Here is a 25,623-nt window from a genome sequence, read left to right as displayed (position 1 = left end):
ACAGTCTAGCACACAGTAAACTGCATTATAGTTCACATACAGGACAGTCTAGCACACAGTAAACTGTATTATAGTTCACAGACAGGACAGTCTAGCACACAGTAAACTGCATTATAGTTCACATACAGAACAGTCTAGCACACAGTAAACTGCATTATAGTTCACATACAGAACAGTCTAGCACACAGTAAACTGTATTATAGTTCACAGACAGGACAGTCTAGCACACAGTAAACTGCATTATAGTTCACATACAGGACAGTCTAGCACACAGTACACTGCATTATAGTTCACATACAGGACAGTCTAGCACACAGTAAACTGCATTATAGTTCACATACAGGACAGTCTAGCACACAGTAAACTGTATTATAGTTCACAGACAGGACAGTCTAGCACACAGTAAACTGCATTATAGTTCACATACAGGACAGTCTAGCACACAGTAAACTGTATTATAGTTCACAGACAGGACAGTCTAGCACACAGTAAACTGCATTATAGTTCACATACAGGACAGTCTAGCACACAGTAAACTGTATTATAGTTCACAGACAGGACAGTCTAGCACACAGTAAACTGCATTATAGTTCACATACAGGACAGTCTAGCACACAGTAAACTGCATTATAGTTCACAGACAGGACAGTCTAGCACACAGTAAACTGTATTATAGTTCACAGACAGGACAGTCTAGCACACAGTAAACTGCATTATAGTTCACATACAGGACAGTCTAGCACACAGTAAACTGCATTATAGTTCACATACAGAACAGTCTAGCACACAGTAACCTGCATTATAGTTTAGTTTTATTTTGCATACATGGCAACTGAAAGCTGAATTGTGAATATAAGTACAAACATAAAACATCAACAAATCAATAAAGTATGAAATCGAACTGGAAGCCTGATGGATGATCAGGGAAGCAGATCTGATGGATGATCAGGGAAGCAGATCTGATGGATGATCAGGGAAGCAGATTTGATGGATGATCAGGGAAGCAGATCTGACGGATGATCAGGGAAGCAGATCTGACGGATGATCAGGGAAGCAGATCTGACGGATGATCAGGGAAGCAGATCTGATGGATGATCAGGGAAGCAGATCTGATGGATGATCAGGGAAGCAGATCTGATGGATGATCAGGGAAGCAGATCTGATGGATGATCAGGGAAGCAGATCTGATGGATGATCAGGGAAGCAGGTCTGATGGATGATCAGGGAAGCAGATCTGATGGATGATCAGGGAAGCAGGTCTGATGGATGATCAGGGAAGCAGATCTGATGGATGATCAGGGAAGCAGATCTGATGGATGATCAGGAAAGCAGGTCTGATGGATGATCAGGGAAGCAGATCAGATGGATGATCAGGGAAGCAGATCTGATGGATGATCAGGGAAGGAGATCTGATGGATGATCAGGGAAGGAGATCTGATGGATGATCAGGGAGGCAGATCTGATGGATGATCAGGGAGGCAGATCTGATGGATGATCAGGGAAGCAGGTCTGATGGATGATCAGGGAAGGAGATCTGATGGATGATCAGGGAAGCAGGTCTGATGGATGATCAGGGAAGCAGGTCTGACGGATGATCAGGGAAGCAGATCTGATGGATGATCAGGGAAGCAGGTCTGATGGATGATCAGGGAAGCAGGTCTGATGGATGATCAGGGAAGCAGATCTGATGGATGATCAGGGAAGCAGATCTGATGGATGATCAGGGAAGCAGGTCTGATGGATGATCAGGGAAGCAGGTCTGATGTCACTTTGCAGTTCCACCACACGCTGCTATGTCATACGAGTGTGACTGTCTGTTTAGCAATTCCATCATCCCCCAATAACGCCATTATGAGAAGGGGTTGGGTCTCATTACTACTGATGTAGTCTAACAGAACCATCCTGTAGTCTAACAGAACCATCCTGTAGTCTAACAGAACCATCCTGTAGTCTAACAGGACCATCCTGTAGTCTAACAGAACCATCCTGTAGTCTAACAGAACCATCCTGTAGTCTAACAGGACCATCCTGTAGTCTAACAGAACCATCCTGTAGTCTAACAGGACCATCCTGTAGTCTAACAGAACCATCCTGTAGTCTAACAGAACCATCCTGTAGTCTAACAGAACCATCCTGTAGTCTAACAGGACCACCCTGTGGTCTAACAGAACCATCCTGTAGCCTAACAAAACCATCCTACTGCTGTAGTCTAACAGAACCATCCTGTAGTCTAACAGAACCATCCTGTAGTCTAACAGAACCATCCTGTAGCCTAACAAAACCATCCTACTGCTGTAGTCTAACAGAACCATCCTGTAGTCTAACAGAACCATCCTGTAGTCTAACAGAACCATCCTGTAGTCTAACAGGACCATCCTGAGGCTCCATAACTAATTTAAGCAAAACCCACCCTCACATTTTCTCTCTCTGGCTTTTCCCCTCTCTCTTTCTCCTTCACTCTCAAAAGCTGGAGAGGATGTTGGAGCTCGGGATGATTATGTTGACTTATTACTGCCAATATTGCAGGTCCCTGAAGCAAAACGTCTACTCACTTGATTGACTGGAAATTCCCAGAAGGTCTCTAAGACATAAATTATTCAGGTCAGACCGGACGCTGAGGATAATAAACATTTAAATTGTTCACAAAGAAATTGGCAATATCTGTCTCATAGTGTACATGGAGGGCATAATTCATTTAATAAAGACACCCTGTGGAGTGTCTCTGGAGTGCTGTGTGTGTGTGTGTGTGTGTGTGTGTGTGTGTGTGTGTGTGTGTGTGTGTGTGTGTGTGTGTGTGTGTGTGTGTGATTTTTCAAAGATAACTAAATCTCTTCCATTATAAATGTTTTAAAAAATCAAGTGACAAGAGGGAAAATGCTGCCATTATTCCACCACACATAGGCTAATCACAATGACCTAAAACACACTCAAAGATAATATACTGTAAATCTAAAGGCAGACTGAATGAGCGGCAACCTTGGTCGCCGACGGTAGCCTGCGACGTACCGACGTGCTTTCCACCGTTCCAACGTATTGACGCACAGGAGAGCAGGAAACGATAGACAACAAGAAGTGACTCCTGAGCCGACCGGGAGAGGGACGGCTCCTGTCGAGCTGGACTACCAAAGAAAACTGGATTAAAAGCTTGCATTCGGACGGAAACCTGGTTTATTTGATACGTTGGTAACCCATGGACAAATTGGCCGTGGATACATATATATCAAGTGCGTTTCGAGCTCAATCCAAGGAGTTTTAAGTTTCCGCAATCTCCTCTCTTGGATCTCACAGTTTTCTTTTTTGCCAGGCTGTGATGTGGTGACGCGGCTCGTCGACGGGAAGCTAAGCTAACGTTAGCTGGCAAAATACACCAGAGAATATGTGTTTTTAGATTTTTTAGTTTTCTGACTTCGTCTTCATTTTTTTTTTTTTCATTTGACCCTTGAAGTTGGATTATAAACACTTTTTTATATATATATATATGCTTTGCCTGGTATTGTCTTGGACAGTAACATTACACTTTTTAGTTGCAGTCCAATGAGCTATCGTAACCGGCTGTAGTGCCGAGCTAGCGCTGGACATTTGATTGCTAACGGTAGCTAGCTATCTAGCTACATCTGTTTCCACTTTTGTTTCTTGTAAGGAGTGTTGCCTAACTACACTTTTTTTTTCTTCCCTTGAACAAAGTATAGAAAATGTTAGGATGAGTTAATAATTGTGTGTCTGTATATTATATGTGCAAACACTAATAATCAGTTTGACTCACTTTTATCTTTGTGCAATGCAGAAGTCACTACCGTTAGCGAAATAGCTAGCTAGAGTTGTTGCCCTCTGATGTGGGTCTGGCGGTGCGGCCTTTTGGAGTTATCTTTTTTTGTTCGCCGTCGGGGACCTTTCAGTCTGGATGGTTTTCAACATTTTCATTGGATTTAATGTTTTGAATGGCTTGGATTATTCATACAATTGTACCGTTGTATTAGTTGAACGAACTGGCTAGAAGTTAAGTTGAAGAAAGCTCGGCAACATAGATAGAAAAGTGGACATCCACAAAGGAATTTCGCCTACTCTGCAAAGGTAACGTTAGCTAACCATTGATCTGTTTGTATTAATGTATAATCTTTTTTGTTGTACCAGCTTTACTAACTTTCTACCAGGCATGTCATGTTATATGTCCATTTGGTTCACAGCTCTAGAAAGGAGTGCATTTGGCAGTAACTTAATTAACTTATTTAACTTAAATACCTCGAAAACCTTTTCGATAACTGCCAATTGATTGATCTAGTTAGCTAGGTGTCCGTACTCAGATTTTATGCCTCCTGCCTTGAGTTTGAAAGAGTTAGGACTGTTCTACACTAGACCTACAGTACCAACACAACGCGCCTTGGCAGCTAGTTTGTTTATCAAAAACAGTCACATTCCAGACCGAAAGTATTAGCGTTAGGCTTTCCCCGTGACCTTGCTGTTATGGTTTACACATTAATGTTACCGGACTTTGACCCTCTTGTCTCTCTCTCTTCGGACTTCAGCCTACCTGTAGCAGCCTTGTTTGCAGCCTTGTTTACGCTGGTATGTTAGCAGCCCGTCCAGTACAAACGCTGTGTACGTTTTGTTCAATGGATGTGCATAGGGACTTCAGCCTTATGTAACGCTACCTGGTGATGTAGGTGTACCCCCCCTCCTCCCAACTCACTGCATTGAGATGTCTACAACTGAACTGCCATACTTTGAAGCCTACTGACATGATGGACTTGTTGTTGTTTTGTACATTGAGGTAGTTACACTACAGAGTATTGTTACCGTCTGTCATTCTGTCTCGTGCGCTTCAGTAGGGCTCCTCCCCCTCATAAACTCCATTGTTTTTTTGGTTTGACCTTGTTTACTGGAGAGCTGCTGTCCATTTTGACTAGGTGAAAATTAGGTTACATTTTGCAGTAGCCAATCATAATATTTCTCACCTCGATATGTGGGGGGGATTTGGATGGTTTTGGCTCAGTGACGGGCCTGCTTTGTAAACAAGCTCCTAAGGTACAGTGCCACTGCTCAGGTCCCTGAACTGAACACAGTGGCTTCTGAAAGCAAGTGCCTTTGGCGTTGAAGGCCGTGGAAGAAGAAGAAAGGAAAGCCCTAGTCCTCCCCGGCCACCCAGTAAAAAAATGCACTTCGTTCCAATTCATTAGCTGCAGTTCCGTTTGTTTAAAAAAAAAAATGTAGCTCACATGATTCTGGGCTTTCCCGCCTGGAGGCCCGTCTACAGGGCCTAATTGCCAGTGTTGAGCCCCCTGTTGTGGAGCAAGTGGATGGAGTCAACCACTCAGTCAGGCCTGCATCCCCAACATCTTATGCCTGCCCGTCTACAGGGCCTAATTGCCAGTGTTGAGCCCCCTGTTGTGGAGCCAGTGGATGAAGTCAACCACTCAGTCAGGCCTGCATCCCCAACATCTTATGCCTGCCCATTTACAATGGAAAACCATATTAGTGTACACACACATCCAGAGTGATTGTGAGTGTAGGCTAGGTCTACATGTGTTTGTGTACATTGGGTTTCTTAGTGTCTGGTCAATGGAAGGGCTGAGTAGTGGTCTGGCTTCATCATCTGATGCACCACAGGCTTTGGTGCAAACCTCATCAAGCACAAATCTCCAGTTAGGAATTGGCCCTTGGAAAGCATAAAGGACCCCCTCCTTATAACATGTTCTAGCAGCGTATACAGACACTCTGCGGACCAGGGTCCTGGTGAAGTCTCAGTCTACTGACTCTCTGTGGACCAGGGTCATGATGAAGAACCCATTACTCAGTATACTGACTCTCTGCAGACCAGGATCATGATGAAGTCTCAGTATACTGACTCTCTGTGGACCAGGGTCCTGATGAAGAACCCATTACTCAGTATACTGACTCTCTGTGGTCCAGGGTCCTGATGAAGAAGCCATTACTCAGTCTACTGACTCTGCAGACCAGGGTCATGATGAAGAAGTCATTACTCAGTCTACTGACTCTCTGCAGACCAGGGCCATGATGAAGAAGCCATTACTCAGTCTACTGACTCTTTGCAGACCAGGGTCATGATGAAGAAGTCATTACTCAGTCTACTGACTCTCTGTGGACCAGGGCCATGATGAAGAAGCCATTACTCAGTCTACTGACTCTCTGTGGACCAGGGCCATGATGAAGAAGCCATTACTCAGTCTACTGACTCTCTAGACCAGGGTCATGATGAAGAGGTCATTACTCAGTCTACTGACTCTCTGCAGACCAGGGTCATGATGAAGAAGTCATTACTTAGTCCAGGGTCATGATGAAGTCTCAGTCTACTGACTCTCTGCAGACCAGGGTCATGATGAAGAAGCCATTACTCAGTCTACTGACTCTCTAGACCAGGGTCATGATGAAGAGGTCATTACTCAGTCTACTGACTCTCTGCAGACCAGGGTCATGATGAAGAAGTCATTACTTAGTCCAGGGTCATGATGAAGTCTCAGTCTACTGACTCTCTGCAGACCAGGGTCATGATGAAGAAGTCATTACTCAGTATACTGACTCTCTGCAGACCAGGGTCATGATGAAGAAGCCATTACTCAGTCTACTGACTCTCTGTGGACCAGGGCCATGATGAAGAAGCCATTACTCAGTCTACTGACTCTCTGTGGACCAGGGCCATGATGAAGAAGTCATTACTCAGTCTACTGACTCTCTGCAGACCAGGGTCATGATGAAGTCATTACTCAGTATACTGACTCTCTGCAGACCAGGGTCATGATGAAGAAGCCATTACTCAGTCTACTGACTCTCTGTGGACCAGGGCCATGATGAAGAAGCCATTACTCAGTCTACTGACTCTCTGTGGACCAGGGCCATGATGAAGAAGTCATTACTCAGTCTACTGACTCTCTGCAGACCAGGGTCATGATGAAGAAGTCATTACTCAGTATACTGACTCTCTGCAGACCAGGGTCATGATGAAGAAGCCATTACTCAGTATACTGACTCTCTGCAGACCAGGGTCATGAATAAGTCATTACTCAGTATACTGACTCTCTGTGGACCAGGGTCATGATGAAGAAGTCATTACTCAGTATACTGACTCTCTGCAGACCAAGGTCATGATGAAGAAGTCATTATTCTTTACTTTACTGACTTTTTTGTCGCCATGGGGAAATGTTGTTGCAGTGTCAAGTACATGTTTAAAATGGTGTTTAAATAGCAAAACAAATTGACAGTACGACTTTCATAACAGTTACATACCAATAAAAAGAGACGAGCCTGCTGGCCTTACTGGGTCAATAGGAACATTAGCCTGCTGGCCTTACTGGGTCAATAGGAACATTAGCCTGCTGGCCTTACTGGGTCAATAGGAACATTAGCCTGCTGGCCTTACTGGGTCAATAGGAACATTAGCCTGCTGGCCTTACTGGGTCAATAGGAACATTAGCCTGCTGGCCTTACTGGGTCAATAGGAACATTAGCCTGCTGGCCTTACTGGGTCAATAGGAACATTAGCCTGCTGGCCTTACTGGGTCAATAGGAACATTAGCCTGCTGGCCTTACTGGGTCAATAGGAACATTAGCCTGCTGGCCTTACTGGGTCAATAGGAACATTAGCCTGCTGGCCTTACTGGGTCAATAGGAACATTAGCCTGCTGGCCTTACTGGGTCAATAGGAACATTAGCCTGCTGGCCTTACTGGGTCAATAGGAACATTAGCCTGCTGGCCTTACTGGGTCAATAGGAACATTAGCCTGCTGGCCTTACTGGGTCAATAGGAACATTAGCCTGCTGGCCTTACTGGGTCAATAGGAACATTAGCCTGCTGGCCTTACTGGGTCAATAGGAACATTAGCCTGCTGGCCTTACTGGGTCAATAGGAACATTAGCCCAAGCTATTTAGGGGGGGGGGATATCACACCTGGCACAAATTATTGTCTAGTTGTGTTTTTCTTGTTTCGGGGTGCCCTATACCTGCGCCCAGAGGGGAGTAGTTCAAAGTCCAGGTACAGGGGGTGGCTTGGGTCTAAAATGATTTTGTGAGCCTTGCAGAGGGCCCTGACCTTAAAGATCTCATCCAGGCCTGTCTGTTTGACTCCAAGTACCTTGGGGAGGTCCCTGACCTTAAAGATCTCATCCAGGCCTGTCTGTTTGACTCCAAGTACCTTGTGGAGGGCCCTGACCTTAAAGATCTCATCCAGGCCTGTCTGTTTGACTCCAAGTACCTTGCTTGCTGTGGTGATAATCCTTCTCGGCATATTTGTCTGGCTGACGGTGGCATTGCCAAACCAACAAACAATACAAACAGTTAAAATACTCTCACTGAAAGATTTGTAAAACAGAGTCAGTATAGTACAATTAACATTAAAAGATCCCAGCTTTCTGAGAAAAGTCCATCTCTGTTGACTCTTTTTTTTAATGTAGATCAGGTCTGTACATTTACTCCACTGAAGCTTATTGTCCAAGAGGACACCCAGGTATGTGTATTCCTCTACAATCTCTATGTTCTGACCTCTGATAGATGTTGCAGAGGTAGGTGGTGTTCTCTTCCTGACGTCTATGCACATCTCTTTGGTCTTGTTGGTGTGGAGGACCAAGTGTGATTGGTCACACCACTCTTCAGTCATTTAGGACGTTCCTCATCATCATGCAACAGGCTGATCAACAGGCAGTGTCATCAGCGAACTTAACAAGGTGTCTGTCAGGATGGGAACTAATACAACTATTAGTGTATGAGATGTATACTGACTCTCTGCAGACCAGGGTCATATTGATATATATATACTGCTCAAAAAAATAAAGGGAACACTTAAACAACACAATGTAACTCCAAGTCAATCACACTTCTGTGAAATCAAACTGTCCACTTAGGAAGCAACACTGATTGACAATAAATGTCACATGCTGTTGTGCAAATGGAATAGACAACATGGGGAAATGATTGGCAATTAGCAAGACACCCCCAATAAAGGAGTGGTTCTGCAGGTGGGGACCACAGACCACTTCTCAGTTCCTATGCTTCCTGGCTGATGTTTTGGTCACTTTTGAATGCTGGCGGTGCTTTCACTCTAGTGGTAGCATGAGATGGAGTCTACAACCCACACAAGTGGCTCAGGTAGTGCAGCTCATCCAGGATGGCACATCAATGCGAGCTGTGGCAAGAAGGTTTGCTGTGTCTGTCAGCGTAGTGTCCAGAGCATGGAGGCGCTACCAGGAGACAGGCCAGTACATCAGGAGACGTGGAGGAGGCCGTAGGAGGGCAACAACCCAGCAGCAGGACCGCTACCTCCGCCTTTGTGCAAGGAGGAGCACTGCCAGAGCCCTGCAAAATGACCTCCAGCAGGCCACAAATCAAATGTATTTTTATATAGCCCTTCGTACATCAGCTGATATCTCAAAGTGCTGTACAGAAACCCAGCCTAAAACCCCAAACAGCAAGCAATGCAGGTGTAGAAGCACGGTGGCTAGGAAAAACTCCCTAGAAAGGCCAAAACCTAGGAAGAAACCTAGAGAGGAACCGGGCTATGCGGGGTGGCCAGTTCTCTTCTGGCTGTGCCGGGTGGAGATTATAACAGAACATGGCCAAGATGTTCAAATGTTCATAAATGACCAGCATGGTCGAATAATAATAAGGCAGAACAGTTGAAACTGGAGCAGCAGCATGGCCAGGTGGACTGGGGACAGCAAGGAGTCATCATGTCAGGTAGTCCTGGGGCATGGTCCTATAGCTCAGGTCCTCCGAGAGAGAGAAAGAAAGAGAGAATTAGAGAGAGCACACTTAAATTCACACAGGACACCGAATAGGACAGGAGAAGTACTCCAGATATAACAAACTGACCCTAGCCCCCCGACACATAAACTACTGCAGCATAAATACTGGAGGCTGAGACAGGAGGGGTCAGGAGACACTGTGGCCCCATCCGAGGACACCCCCGGACAAATGTGCATGTGTCTGCTCAAACGGTCAGAAACATACTCCATGAGGGTGGTATGCGGTTCCGATGTCCACAGATGGGGATTGTGCTTACAGCCCTACACCGTGCAGGACGTTTGACATTTGCCAGAGAACACCAAGATTGGCAAATTCGCCACTGGCGCCCTGTGCACTTCACAGATGAAAGCAGGTTCACACTGAGCACGTGACAGTCTGGAGGCGCAGTGGAGAACGTTCTGCTGCCTGCAACATCCTCCAGCATGACCGGTTTGGCGGTGGGTCAGTCATGGTGTGGGGTGGCATTTCTTTGGGGTGCCGCACAGCCCTCCATGTGCTCGCCAGAGGTAGCCTGACTGCCATTAGGTACCGAGATGAGATCCTCAGACCCCTTGTGAGACCATATGCTGGTGCGGTTGGCCCTGGGTTCCTCCTAATGCAAGACAATGCTAGACCTCATGTGGCTGGAGTGTGTCAGCAGTTCCTGCAAGAGGAAGGCATTGATGCTATGGACTGGCCCTCCCGTTCCTCAGACCTGAATCCAATTGAGCACATCTGGGACATCATGTCTCGCTCCATCCACCAACGCCACTTTGCACCACAGACTGTCCAGGAGTTGGCGGATGCTTTAGTCCAGGTCTGGGAGGAGATCCCTCAGGAGACCATCCACCACCTCATCAGGAGCATGCCCAGGCGTTGTAGGGAGGTCATACAGGCACGTGGAGGCCACACACACTACTGAGCCTCATTTTGACTTGTTTTAAGGACATTACATCAAAGTTGGATCAGCCTGTAGTGTGGTTTTCCACTTTAATTTTGAGTGTGTCTCCAAATCCAGACCTCCATGGGTTAATACATTTGATTTCCATTGATAATTTTTGTGATTTTGTTGTCAGCACATTCAACTATGTAAAGAAAAAAGTATTTAATACAAATATTTAATTCATTCAGATGTATATATAATATTATATTTATTTTTATTTATTTATTAATTCCATTCTTCTACTTTTTAGGTTTGTTTGTATTGTTGTGAATTTTTAGATACTACACTATTGGAGTTAGGAAGACAAGCATTTCTCTACAGCCTCAATAACATCTGCTAACTATGTGGATGTGACCAATAGCATTTTATTTAATGAAGAAGCCATTTCTCTCTGCGGACCAGGGCCGTGACGAAGAAGGCCATTTCTCTCTCAGTCGTTAGAAAATGGCACTTGCAACGCCAGGATAGTGGGTTTGATTCCCGCTAGCATGACTTTCAGTTGCTTTGGATAAGGGCATCTGTTAAATGGCATTAATTATTATCATTATAATTAGATGCATTATTATAGTAATGGAGTTGTGCTTAACAAACCGGTTGCAGAAAAGGCCATTATTATATTAATGGAGTTGTGCTTAACAAACAGGTTGCAGAAAAGCCCAGTATTATATTAATGGAGTTGTGCTTAACAAACCGGTTGCAGAAAAGCCCATTTATTATATTAATGCAGTTGTGCTTAACAAACAGGTTGCAGAAAAGCCCATTTATTATATTAATGGAGTTGTGCTTAACAAACAGGTTGCAGAAAAGCCCATTTATTATATTAATGGAGTTGTGCTTAACAAACAGGTTGCAGAAAAGCCCATTTATTATATTAATGGAGTTGTGCTTAACAAACCGGTTGCAGAAAAGAGTGCTTTGACTGGGCTCTCCTCTTGTTTAATACAGTGGTTTACAGCAGACCTGCCAAGTAGTTTTTGTTTACTAAATCATACATCAGCAACCTTGCAGTAACCAGTTGGTGCAATATATACGGCCTGATTGTGTGTGGAGGCCTTCCCCACTGTGTTCTGTTTTCTCACCGCAAATGAACGTTATCTCCATGCGTGCCTGCCACTACCCTTCAGACAACAGCTTGGCTCAAGGTGCTGGTTTATTGAGTGCAGATGGGGAGATGGTGAGAGTACCGTTGTCACGTTGCGCTGGATCTTTATCTAGCCGGGGGGGGGGGGTGTCTCTGTTGATGGGCCGGGTGTCTCTGTTGATGGGCCGGGTGTCTCTGTTGATGGGCCGGGTGTCTCTGTTGATGGGCCGGGTGTCTCTGTTGATGGGCCGGGTGTCTCTGATGGCCCGGGTGTTTCTGTTGATGGCCCGGGTGTTTCTGTTGATGGCCCGGGTGTTTCTGTTGATGGCCCGGGTGTTTCTGTTGATGGGGCCGGGTGTTTCTGTTGATGGGGCCAGGTGTTTCTGTTGATGGGCTGTGTACGTGTGTATTTTGAGTGTGTTTAGAGACAAACTTCATAGAATCTCTGCAAGCACTCTGTCACACAGAACACCAGAGATGGCGCCACACAGAAATGTCAGCACTCGTAACTTAACACAAGTGTGAGGTCCAGTGTCTCGCGGCCCAGTGTCTCGCGGCCCAGTGTCTCGCGGCCCATCGTGGCAGTGCTGGCAGGTTGTTGTGTCCAGCCCTCCCTGGCTATCTTTCTGTGCTCTCGGTTGTGAATGAAATTAATGATTTCCCCAGAGTCAAATATGAAGAAAATACAATGTTGTATGTTCATGGTCACCTTGCGGTTTCATGTTTCCGTGTTCGTAATGGTTTTCCATGGAGAGCGCCGCTTAGTGACGTTGTCATTGATCCTGATGTGTGATAAGTCATTCAACTCTGATGTAAAGATCAAGACGCTGTTGAGCTCCGAGGCGTTGTCCTTGTATGTGTTGGCGACTTCTTTCTCTGACATTTTCTCCCTCTCTGTCTCTATTCCTCTCTCCCATTTCTCTCTCTACCCCTCTCCTCCTATCCTAGATGATGTGCGAGGTGATGCCCACCATCAGCGAGTCGGAGGGGCCTTCGGGTGGCCGGCGGGGGTCTGGCTCGCCTCTTCATTCGGACTCGGAGGGGCACTTTGAATCTCTGATGGTTTCCATGCTGGAGGAACGCGACCGGCTACTGGACACGCTGAGGGAGACCCAGGAGAACCTAGGCCTGACCCAGGGCAAGCTGCACGAGGTCAGCCACGAGAGGGACTCGCTGCAGAGGCAGCTTAACACCGCCCTGCCCCAGGTAAGAGACCTGCTGCTGGTGTAGATAGTGAGGCTGCTGATGCTACTGTACGGGACACATGGCTTAGGTTTACACTGCTCTGTGTTTTTATTTGTTATTTTTGATATGTGGTGAAATCACATAAGGCCTGTTACAAACTGGGTGGTTCTAGCCCTGAATGCTGATTGGCTGACATCTGTGGTAAATCAGACCGTATGACAACATTTCTTTTTACTGCTCTAATTAAGTTGGTAAGCAGTTTCTAATTCAGAGGTTTGTGATATATGGCTAATATACACCCCCCCCCCCCCCCCCCCCCCCGACCTTATTGCTTAAATATACCATTTAATTCTAGACTACTGGGGTAGAGAGAGAGTAGAGTTTGTTCCCACAAACGGAGAGGGAAGCTACTGTATAAGTCCATACTAGCTGCATTTTGTTGTGTGTGTTTAGCTACGGGATGAAAGGCCTTAATGCAGCCTTCTCCCTCAGCAGATGGCCTTAGTGATTGAGACTCCACAGGGACTCTGGTTAAGGGGGGGGGGGGGGTTGGTGGTAAGTCTCCCCCTCCCATTACTGTAGTCCCTCAACCAGCCAGTGTAAAACGCTTGAATTTTAACCTTCTGTTGTCATTCTGGACGCTCTCCAAGGTTACACAAAGCACTTGTCCGTCCGTCAGATGAACTGCCGTTACTGTGTCACGCGGTGCTAGAATATGTATGATGGGCTTGATCCTCCTCTGCCCTCTGTAACGGCCACTGCTGACCTCACGGATCACACACACACACACACACACACACACACTGCTAGGCCTCTCTGGCTGGTCCAATAAAACGAGTGCTGGAGAGGTTTCTGGTGAGATGAGACTCATGTAATGGCATTGAGACTCATGTAATGGGGCGGCAGGGTAGCCTAGTGGTTGGACTAGTAACTGGAAGGTTGCAGGTTCAAATCCCCGAGCTGACAAGGTACAAATCTGTCGTTCTGCCCCTGAACAGGCAGTTACCCACTAGGCCGTCATTGAAAATAAGAATTTGTTCTTAACTGACTTGCCTAGTTAAATAAAGGTAAATAAAATTGTGTTCCTACAGGAAGTAGTCCTACGGACTGTGACATGCATGTAATCGCCAACGTTTCTGCCATGGAGGGAAACAGAACCGCGGTGTGGCTTTGAAATTATTGCTCTTGTGTAATTCTAAAGTGTTCATATCACTTGCGTATCTGAACTGGGTAGGTCATGAGCAGGAAGCACCTCAACCAGAGAAGAACTCAGTTTTGCATACTGTGTCGCTGAGGTAAATTCAGGAACGTCTGTGGTTTGGCTGGTGAGGACATTTGTCTAATGAAGTGACCTTTGTGGCTTTGGTTGTGGACTTTGGTTGGTCTTTATTCATTCTGACCGTGTCTTCAGCTGTTGGTTAGTATTAGTTAGTTTGTTTATAGCATGAGATGGTAGAGTCCTGCATTTCTCTTTCTACTGTGATGAAGAAAAGTTTCTCTCTCTCTGCCCCCCCCCCACACGTTTTCTCTCTCTCTGCCCCCCCACACGTTTTCTCTCTCTCTGCCCCCCCCACACGTTTTCTCTCTCTCTCTCTGCCCCCCCCCACACGTTTTCTCTCTCTCTGCCCCCCCACACGTTTTCTCTCTCTCTCTGCCCCCCCACACGTTTTCTCTCTCTCTCTCTCTGCCCCCCCCACACGTTTTCTCTCTCTCTCTCTGCCCCCCCCCCCCCCACACGTTTTCTCTCTCTCTCTCTCTGCCCCCCCACACGTTTTCTCTCACTCTCTCTGCCCCCCACACGTTTTCTCTCTCTTTCTGCCCCCCCTACACGTTTTCTCTCTCTCTCGATTAAGCCTTGCACCCGTCTGGTCTGTCTCTCTGTATGTGTGTATGATGGAGGCTCGGGTTTCAGTCCCTCTCACAAGGCACATCCTCATAGTTTTACATTGTGAACCAGGCCCTGAGGGGATTGGGTGGTTTTACGTTGTGAACCAGGCCCTGGGGGGATTGGGTGTTTACGCTGTGAACCAGGCCCTGGGGGGATTGGGTGGTTTTACGTTGTGAACCAGGCCCTGGGGGGATTGGGTGGTTTTACGCTGTGAACCAGGCCCTGGGGGGATTGGGTGGTTTTACGCTGTGAACCAGGCCCTGGGGGGATTGGGTGGTTTTACGCTGTGAACCAGGCCCTGGGGGGATTGGGTGGTTTTACGCTGTGAACCAGGCCCTGGGGGGATTGGGTGGTTTTACGCTGTGAACCAGGCCCTGGGGGGATTGGGTGGTTTTACGTTGTGAACCAGGCCCTGGGGGGATTGGGTGGTTTTACGTTGTGAACCAGGCCCTGGGGGGATTGGGTGGTTTTACGTTGTGAACCAGGCCCTGAGTGGATTGGGTGTCCTCTGTTAATAATGCACAAGGACCTGGAGTTCAATTAAACAAGCTGTTCTGGGCTCGCCAGACGATGGCCGACACTAATACAAAAGCACATTGGATACTTAACAGAGTTTAATTAAATTAAACTATCAGACTAGTGTTATCCAGAGGAGGGAAATAGTTAGTTCTATTCTCCATAGCTGGACAATAGGATGAGAATCCCATAAAAAGCTGTTGGTTTCCTGTACCCTGCCCAGTTTTCTACCTTGTTCCTCATTCCGTTTAGCTTCTCTTCTTGTCTTTGGAGCGGTCGCTGACCTCACACAGCGTAACACTGTCCTTGGGAACACACGCCTCGCTTTCCTGTTAACCCTTCTCACATCTGGTGCACCAGAGAGGAAGCCAGAGGGTTTTAACCATTTGTTCGGGGCAGAAATGGACTGATGCCCTGAGTGGTCGTCAGAATGCAGAACTCTGAAGAGAAGCAGTTCTATTGCTGATGGAAATTAATTCCTAGACATGTTCTTTACTTTTTTTCTACTCTAGAAATGGAGTCAATCTCTACTCAGGATTTTCAACTTTATTGGGTTCTGCACTGTTACCACTCACCAGTTAACTTCCAGTCCCGGGACCTCACCCTGCCGCTCGGGACGTGTCTGTCACCCTGCCGTTCGGGACGTGTCTGTCACCCTGCCGTTCGGGACGTGTCTGTCACCCTGCCGTTCGGGACGTGTCTGTCACCCTGCCGCTCGGGACGTGTCTGTCACCCTGCCGTTCGGGACGTGTCTGTCACCCTGCCGCTCGGGACGTGTCTGTCACCCTGCCGCTCGGGACGTGTCTGTCACCCTGCCGCTCGGGACGTGTCTGTCACCCTGCCGCTCGGGACGTGTCTGTCACCCTGCCGCTCGGGACGTGTCTGTCACCCTGCCGCTCGGGACGTGTCTGTCACCCTGCCGCTCGGGACCGTGTGGCGCTACGGGTACCCTGCTAACATGCTACGATGCCAGGGCTAATTAAACTCTGTCTGTGGGGGTGCCCCCAGCACACAGAGCTGTGAACAGGAACCATGGAGGTGAACCCTTTATCAGTGTGTGTTTCCTCTGTCTTCCTGGGCTCAGTCTGTCATTCTGCTAGGTGATGGTGTCTACAGTACACCACGTCAGGACAGGTCTGCTCTTGCCACTCCCTCACTATAGGAGCCCTGTGGCAACACCTCAGACATGTTACTACATAGTAAAGGTTGTGGAATGTGAAAGACTGGTGGGAGAGCTTGGCACTAGGCTGTTGGAGTGGGTGGGTGGGGGCTTGGGACCTGGCTTTTGGGGGGGGGCTTGGGACCTGACTTTTGGAGGGGGGGGGTGGCTGTTGCTCTTTCGTTTGGCTGTACTCAGTGGCTGCATATCTGACTTATAAAGCTGGAACAGGAAGGGGGTGCCTCTGACGTGACTGATTGGTAGCCTAGCTAATTCACGGTAACCTGGGGTAACAGGCCAAACATGCACTAATTACAGGTGCCTCCTATGCACTGTGTAGAGAGACACTGGTTATGGAGCCAGACTGTAAGAGGGGGACCTATAGCAATAATACAGTGCCTTGCGAAAGTATTCGGCCCCCTTGAACTTTGCGACCTTTTGCCACATTTCAGGCTTCAAACATAAAGATATAAAACTGTATTTTTTTGTGAAGAATCAACAACAAGTGGGACACAATCATGAAGTGGAACGACATTTATTGGATATTTCAAACTTTTTTAACAAATCAAAAACTGAAAAATTGGGCGTGCAAAATTATTCAGCCCCCTTAAGTTAATACTTTGTAGCGCCACCTTTTGCTGCGATTACAGCTGTAAGTCGCTTGGGGTATGTCTATCAGTTTTGCACATCGAGAGACTGAATTTTTTTCCCATTCCTCCTTGCAAAACAGCTCGAGCTCAGTGAGGTTGGATGGAGAGCATTTGTGAACAGCAGTTTTCAGTTCTTTCCACAGATTCTCGATTGGATTCAGGTCTGGACTTTGACTTGGCCATTCTAACACCTAGATATGTTTATTTTTGAACCATTCCATTGTAGATTTTGCTTTATGTTTTGGATCATTGTCTTGTTGGAAGACAAATCTCCGTCCCAGTATCAGGTCTTTTGCAGACTCCATCAGGTTTTCTTCCAGAATGGTCCTGTATTTGGCTCCATCCATCTTCCCATCAATTTTAACCATCTTCCCTGTCCCTGCTGAAGAAAAGCAGGCCCAAACCATGATGCAGCCACCACCATGTTTGACAGTGGGGATGGTGTGTTCAGGGTGATGAGCTGTGTTGCTTTTACGCCAAACATAACGTTTTGCATTGTTGCCAAAAAGTTCAATTTTGGTTTCATCTGACCAGAGCACCTTCTTCCACATGTTTGGTGTTTCTCCCAGGTGGCTTGTGGCAAACTTTAAACGACACTTTTTATGGATATCTTTAAGAAATGGCTTTCTTCTTGCCACTCTTCCATAAAGGCCAGATTTGTGCAATATACGACTGATTGTTGTCCTATGGACAGAATCTCCCACCTCAGCTGTAGATCTCTGCAGTTCATCCAGAGTGATCATGGGCCTCTTGGCTGCATCTCTGATCAGTCTTCTCCTTGTATGAGCTGAAAGTTTAGAGGGACGGCCAGGTCTTGGTAGATTTGCAGTGATCTGATACTCCTTCCATTTCAATATTATCGCTTGCACAGTGCTCCTTGGGATTTTTAAAGCTTGGGAAATCTTTTTGTATCCAAATCCGGCTTTAAACTTCTTCACAACAGTATCTCGGACCTGCCTGGTGTGTTCCTTGTTCTTCATGATGCTCTCTGCGCTTTTGACGGACCTCTGAGACTATCACAGTGCAGGTGCATTTATACGGAGACTTGATTACACACAGGTGGATTGTATTTATCATCATTAGTCATTTAGGTCAACATTGGATCATTCAGAGATCCTCACTGAACATCTGGAGAGAGTTTGCTGCACTGAAAGTAAAGGGGCTGAATAATTTTGCACGCCCAATTTTTCAGTTTTTGATTTGTTAAAAAAGTTTGAAATATCCAATAAATGTCGTTCCACTTCATGATTGTGTCCCACTTGTTGTTGATTCTTCACACAAAAATACAGTTTTATATCTTTATGTTTGAAGCCTGAAATGTGGCAAAAGGTCGCAAAGTTCAAGGGGGCCGAATACTTTCGCAAGGCACTGTATGTGTTGCCCCCCCCCCCCTCCTGCCATGTCATCCCATTGCTTTTATTTGGCACCATTACACACCATGTTCCTCTCCTTCTTTCTCTCTCTCTCTCTCTCTCTCCTTTCTGTCTCTCTGTCCCTCTCTCCTTTCTCTCTCTCCTTTCTCTGTCCCTCTCTCCTTTCTCTCTCTCCTTTCTCTGTCTCTCTGTCCCTCTCTCTCCTTTCTCTCTCTCTGTCCTTTCTCTGTCTCTCTGTCCCTCTCCTTTTTTTCTCTCCTTTCTGTCTCTCTGTCCCTCTCTCCTTTCTCTCTCTCCTTTCTGTCTCTCTGTCCCTCTCTCTCCTATCTCTCTCTCTGTCCTTTCTCTGTCTCTCTGTCCCTCTCTCCTTTCTCTCTCTCCTTTCTGTCTCTATCTCTGTCCTTTCTCTGTCCCTCTGTCCCTCTCTCTCCTTTCTCTCTGTCATTTCTCTGTCCCTCTGTCCCTCTCTCTCCTTTCTCTCTCTCTCTCTGTCATTTCTCTGTCCCTCTGTCCCTCTCTCTCCTTTCTCTCTCTCTGTCATTTCTGTCTCTTTGTCCCTCTCTCCTTTCTGTCTCTGTCTCTCGCTCTCTCACTCTCTCGCTCTCTCTCTTCCTCTTAATTCAATTTATTTTTTTCAATTTCTCTGTCTGGTTTTGGGAAGCACTGGGTAGGTGGGGAGTGGCTTTACCTGAAAGTTATCAGCCTGCTTGCTAATAGGGCCACACCTCTCCCTCACGTCTCCTGCTTTCCCCCTCCCCCAGAGAGTTGCCCCTCTAGTGGAATGTACCAACATTCCAGGGCAGCGTGCTCATACATCCACAGCTCCTCAACCCTCACAGTCGGTAGTGAACCTCACTGTCAACCCTGTCAGTTAGTAGTAAACTGTACTGAGGGGGTTGACGGGACAGTTCACTGCTGACTGACGGGGTTGTCGGGACAGTTCACTGCTGACTGACGGGGTTGAGGGGACAGTTCACTGCTGACTGACGGGGTTGAGGGGACAGTTCACAGCTGACTGACGGGGTTGAGGGGACAGTTCACTGCTGACTGACGGGGTTGTCGGGACAGTTCACTGCTGACTGGCGGGACAGTTCACTGCTGACTGACGGGGTTGAGGGGACAGTTCACTGCTGACTGGCGGGGTTGTCGGGACAGTTGACTGCTGACTGACGGGACAGTTCACTGCTGACTGGCGGGACAGTTCACTGCTGACTGACGGTTGAGGGGACAGTTCACTGCTGACTGACGGGGTTGTCGGGACAGTTGACTGCTGACTGACGGGGTTGTCGGGACAGTTGACTGCTGACTGGCGGGGTTGTCGGGACAGTTGACTGCTGACTGGCGGGGTTGTCGGGACAGTTGACTGCTGACTGGCGGGGTTGTCGGGACAGTTGACTGCTGACTGGCGGGGTTGTCGGGACAGTTGACTGCTGACTGGCGGGGTTGTCGGGACAGTTGACTGCTGACTGACGGGGTTGTCGGGACAGTTGACTGCTGACTGACGGGACAGTTCACTGCTGACTGTCGGGACAGTTCACTGCTGACTGTCGGGACAGTTCACTGCTGACTGTCGGGGTTGAGGGGACAGTTCACTGCTGTCTGACTGGACAGTTCACTGCTGACTGTCGGGACAGTTCACTGCTGACTGTCGGGACAGTTCACTGCTGACTGTCGGGACAGTTCACTGCTGACTGTCGGGACAGTTCACTGCTGACTGTCGGGACAGTTCACTGCTGACTGTCGGGACAGTTCACTGCTGACTGCCGGGACAGTTCACTGCTGACTGCCGGGACAGTTCACTGCTGACTGACGGGACAGTTGACCGCTGACTGTCGGGACAGTTGATTCTCAACTGCCATTCTTTTCCCCCTAATTGACCAGGATGGCCCATTCATTCGCACGACCACACACACACTCATTCATTCGCACGACCACACACACTCATTCATTCACACGAGCACACACACACTCATTCATTCACACGAGCACACACACACTCATTCATTCACACGAGCACACACACTCATTCACACGACCACACACTCATTCAAACGACCACACACACACACTAATTCACACGACCAGCGCCATGAATATATTTGTGATCCCTTCTGTTTTAGACTGTTGACACGGGGGTGGTGTTGTGTTCAGCCCCAGCAGGTTTAATCTAATGTTATGCCCCAGATGGTGGAATTGGGCTAATTGTGTCGTTGAGGTCAGTGCCATTTTGAAGCACAGTGTGGTTTTGTTAAAGTGGGGAACTGTTTTTCTCTGAGCTCTCTCACGCTCTGTCTCTCTCTCTCTCTCTCTCTGTGTGTGTGTGGTGAATTAAATCTGTTCTTCAGGCCTGGTGGTGTTTCTATGGCTCTACACAAGGGAGGAGGTGATGGAAGTTTAAAGGGAGAAGGGGGGGGTTAATGAAAAGCGGTGCTTTGCTGGATGGTGTACCACCACTCTAGGAGGGGGTGGATGGAGGAGGGAGGGAGAGGACGGGGAGGGGGGAGAGGAAGGGGAGGAAGTGAAAATGGTGAGAGAGAGAGAGGGTAACAGACAGACAAGATGGAGAGAGAGAGACAGACCAGATGAAGAGCGTGGGGTCTGAGTGGAGGGCGTGGGGTCTGAGTGACATTTCGGCACAGTGGCTGCTTGGTGTGGGTGGGGAAAGCAGGAGCCTCTTCACGTGATAAGGCCAGAGAGGGAGAATGAGAGAGGCCGGCAGGGAGAGCTTACTGGTCTGGTGATGGGGGGCCAGTAGAGGACTGTAGTAATGCTCTTATTATAAGATGGAGATTTAGTAAAGTCTCATATACCCATACTAACAGAGAGCAGTGAGGTGTTTCATAGCTCTGTCTCTTCCATCCTCTCTTCCCTCCTCTCTTCCAGCCTCTCTTCCCGCCTCTCTTCCCGCCTCTCTTCCCGCCTCTCTTCCCGCCTCTCTTCCCGCCTCTCTTCCCGCCTCTCTTCCCTCCTCTCTTCCCTCCTCTCTTCCCTCCTCTCTTCCCTCCTCTCTTCCCTCCTCTCTCCCCTCCTCTCTTCCCTCCTCTCTTCCCTCCTCTCTTCCCTCCTCTCTTCCCTCCTCTCTTCCCGCCTCTCTTCCCGCCTCTCTTCCCGCCTCTCTTCCCGCCTCTCTTCCTGCCTCTCTTCCCTCCTCTCTTCCCGCCTCTTCTCTCCTCTCTTCCCGCCTCTTCTCTCCTCTCTTCCCGCCTCTTCCCGCCTCTTCCCGCCTCTCTTCCCTCCTCTCTTCCCGCCTCTTCCTGCCTCTTCCCGCCTCTTCCCGCCTCTCTTCCCGCCTCTCTTCCCGCCTCTCTTCCCGCCTCTCTTCTCTCCTCTCTTCCCGCCTCTTCTCTCCTCTCTTCCCGCCTCTTCTCTCCTCTCTTCCCGCCTCTTCCCGCCTCTCTTCCATCCTCTCTTCCCTCCTCTCTTCCAGCCTCTCTTCCCGCCTCTCTTCCCGCCTCTCTTCCCGCCTCTCTTCCCGCCTCTCTTCCCGCCTCTCTTCCCGCCTCTCTTCCCGCCTCTCTTCCCGCCTCTCTTCCCTCCTCTCTTCCCTCCTCTCTTCCCTCCTCTCTCCCCTCCTCTCTTCCCTCCTCTCTTCCCTCCTCTCTTCCCTCCTCTCTTCTCTCCTCTCTTCCCGCCTCTCTTCCCGCCTCTCTTCCCGCCTCTCTTCCCTCCTCTCTTCCCGCCTCTTCTCTCCTCTCTTCCCGCCTCTTCTCTCCTCTCTTCCCGCCTCTTCCCGCCTCTTCCCGCCTCTCTTCCCTCCTCTCTTCCCGCCTCTTCCCGCCTCTTCCCGCCTCTTCCCGCCTCTTCCCGCCTCTTCCCGCCTCTTCCCGCCTCTCTTCCCGCCTCTCTTCCCGCCTCTCTTCTCTCCTCTCTTCCCGCCTCTTCTCTCCTCTCTTCCCGCCTCTTCCCGCCTCTCTTCCCGCCTCTCTTCCCGCCTCTCTTCCCGCCTCTCTTCCCGCCTCTCTTCCCGCCTCTCTTGCTCACTGTGTCCTTTACTGTTTTAAACTCTTCCTTCCTCCTCGTTTCTCTCCCTTTTCCCCTCCCTCTTTCCCCTCCCCTACTCTTTTTGCCTCCCTCTTTCCCTCCCTTACTCTTTTTGCCTCCCTCTTTCCCTCCCCTACTCTTTTTGCCTCCCTCTTTCCCTCCCCTACTCTTTTTGCCTCCCTCTTTCCCTCCCCTACTCTTTTTGCCTCACTCAACTCCAAATGTGATTTGTTTCCGTGGCGTCTTGGTTTAGAGGGCTTCTATAAAATATCTCTGTTTTTCTCCTCGTGTGCCTCTGCCTATTTTTATTTATTCCCACATTCACTCTCTCTCTCCTTTCCTCTCTTCAAAGTCCTTTTAGAGTTATCTTCCTTGTTTTAGCATCTTGTTTTAGCATCTTTTGTAGTTTCCTAGGGAGGGAGGGAGAACTGTATTCTATTGATTGTGGCGAATAAATCCAGCCTCACTCTGTATTCCATGGAAAATGTGACGAGGGAAAGTTTATTTTTTTTCATTCACTGGTGGAAGTATGGAGTTGGTGGAGCATAGCCAGGGGATCATTCCTCCTTCTATCCACTGAGGGGACCCTGAGAGGGGCAGAGAAACACAGAGAGAGGGGGGAGTACAGTAACCCCCACAAAACAATCTAACCTAAGTTCCAGACGTGAGGTTTTTTTTTTTGTATATGGTTGTGTAGTCTTAGTTTTGGACATCTGTGACAGAAAGGTTGAATTTCTCTGCATGGACTTTGAGACCCAGGTCCTGGTACCGGTTCCCATACAAGTCCCCTCCCACTCTGGGTTTGGCCACTCGTGGTCACGGTCCGGTCTGGCAGGTTGGGTCAGGTCCCCTCCTTTCTCCCTCCCACTCTGGGTTTGGCCACTCGTGGTCACGGTCCGGTCTGGCAGGTTGGGTCAGGTCCCCTTTAGGACCCTCTGACTCTCTAAGACTGTCATGTTTGCTCCTGACTCAGTCCACAGGCTCTCTGTCAACATTGCACATTACTGCAATGCACTGTTTTCTGCCTGCTGCCACGAAGCACCTCTATAACACAGACCTATGAGGCAGCAGTAGTCTCCTTGAGGCAGCCCTCCCTCCCTGCCCTAACCCAGATTAAGGGGTTGGGGGCTCTGCTAATCTCTGATATCAGAGGGACTCTGATCAGTGGAAATTAGAGTGGCGTCTTGCCCTCCAGATAAATAATCCATGGTTTGGAACTGGAGTAGGGCAAGGACTAGCATGGGGGTTCAGGAATGGATTGAACCCAGTAGAGGAATGAGACCCCTCCTCTGAACCTTGGCTCTCTGGGGGCTGAACCTTGGCTCTCTGGGGGCTGACCCGTGACTCTCTGGGGGCTGACCCGTGACTCTCTGGGGGCTGACCCGTGGCTCTCTGGGGGCTGAACCGTGGCTCTCTGGGGGCTGACCCGTGGCTCTCTGGGGGCTGACCCGTGGCTCTCTGGGGGCTGACCCGTGACTCTCTGGGGGCTGACCCGTGACTCTCTGGGGGCTGACCCGTGACTCTCTGGGGGCTGACCCGTGACTCTCTGGGGGCTGACCCGTGGCTCTCTGGGGGCTGACCCGTGGCTCTCTGGGGGCTGACCCGTGACTCTCTGGGGGCTGAACATTGGCTCTCTGGGGGCTGAACCTTGGCTCTCTGGGGGCTGACCCGTGGCTCTCTGGGGGCTGACCCGTGGCTCTCTGGGGGCTGACCCGTGGCTCTCTGGGGGCTGACCCGTGGCTCTCTGGGGGCTGACCCGTGACTCTCTGGGGGCTGACCCGTGGCTCTCTGGGGGCTGACCCGTGGCTCTCTGGGGGCTGACCCTTGGCTCTCTGGGGGCTGACCCGTGGCTCTCTGGGGGCTGACCCGTGGCTCTCTGGGGGCTGACCCGTGGCTCTCTGGGGGCTGACCCGTGGCTCTCTGGGGGCTGACCCGTGGCTCTCTGGGGGCTGACCCGTGGCTCTCTGGGGGCTGACCCGTGGCTCTCTGGGGGCTGAACCTTGGCTCTCTGGGGGCTGACCCGTGGCTCTCTGGGGGCTGAACCCGTGGCTCTCTGGGGGCTGACCCGTGGCTCTCTGGGGGCTGAACCGTGACTCTCTGGGGGCTGACCCGTGGCTCTCTGGGGGCTGACCCGTGGCTCTCTGGGGGCTGACCCGTGGCTCTCTGGGGGCTGACCCGTGGCTCTCTGGGGGCTGACCCGTGGCTCTCTGGGGGCTGACCCGTGGCTCTCTGGGGGCTGAACCTTGGCTCTCTGGGGGCTGAACCTTGGCTCTCTGGGGGCTGAACCTTGGCTCTCTGGGGGCTGAACCTTGGCTCTCTGGGGGCTGAACCTTGGCTCTCTGGGGGCTGACCCGTGGCTCTCTGGGGGCTGACCCGTGGCTCTCTGGGGGCTGACCCGTGGCTCTCTGGGGGCTGACCCGTGGCTCTCTGGGGGCTGACCCGTGGCTCTCTGGGGGCTGAACCTTGGCTCTCTGGGGGCTGAACCTTGGCTCTCTGGGGGCTGAACCTTGGCTCTCTGGGGGCTGAACCTTGGCTCTCTGGGGGCTGAACCTTGGCTCTCTGGGGGCTGAACCTTGGCTCTCTGGGGGCTGACCCGTGGCTCTCTGGGGGCTGAACCGTGGCTCTCTGGGGGCTGACCCGTGGCTCTCTGGGGGCTGACCCCTGGCTCTCTGGGGGCTGACCCGTGGCTCTCTGGGGGCTGACCCGTGGCTCTCTGGGGGCTGAACCGTGGCTCTCTGGGGGCTGACCCGTGGCTCTCTGGGGGCTGACCCGTGGCTCTCTGGGGGCTGACCCGTGGCTCTCTGGGGGCTGACCCCTGGCTCTCTGGGGGCTGACCCGTGGCTCTCTGGGGGCTGACCCCTGGCTCTCTGGGGGCTGACCCCTGGCTCTCTGGGGGCTGACCCGTGGCTCTCTGGGGGCTGACCCCTGGCTCTCTGGGGGCTGACCCGTGGCTCTCTGGGGGCTGACCCCTGGCTCTCTGGGGGCTGACCCGTGGCTCTCTGGGGGCTGACCCGTGGCTCTCTGGGGGCTGAACCTTGGCTCTCTGGGGGCTGAACCTTGACTCTCTGGGGGATGAACCTTGACTCTCTGGGGGCTGACCCCTGGCTCTCTGGGGGA

General features: G+C 49.7%; 1 protein-coding gene across 4 annotated transcripts in view; it reads left to right on the top strand.

Annotated features, from left to right (window-relative positions):
- The first annotated feature begins 3,092 nt into the window (after nucleotides 1-3,092).
- Nucleotides 3,093-25,623, top strand: part of LOC139411753 (liprin-alpha-1-like) — an 88,075-nt gene continuing 65,544 nt past the window's right edge. For all 4 annotated transcript variants that reach the window (XM_071158458.1, XM_071158457.1, XM_071158456.1 and 1 more), the window contains exons 1-2: nucleotides 3,093-4,071; nucleotides 12,703-12,960. In XM_071158458.1, the coding sequence (XP_071014559.1) occupies nucleotides 12,703-12,960 (258 nt within the window). In that variant the 5' untranslated portion in view covers nucleotides 3,093-4,071. The remainder of the gene's footprint in view (nucleotides 4,072-12,702; nucleotides 12,961-25,623) is intronic.

Source organism: Oncorhynchus clarkii, chromosome 6 (genome assembly GCF_045791955.1).
Source record: "Oncorhynchus clarkii lewisi isolate Uvic-CL-2024 chromosome 6, UVic_Ocla_1.0, whole genome shotgun sequence".
Classification (NCBI taxonomy): Eukaryota; Metazoa; Chordata; class Actinopteri; order Salmoniformes; family Salmonidae; genus Oncorhynchus; species Oncorhynchus clarkii.
Note: the sequence above shows the minus strand (reverse complement) of the source record. Positions and strands in the feature narration are given on the sequence as shown.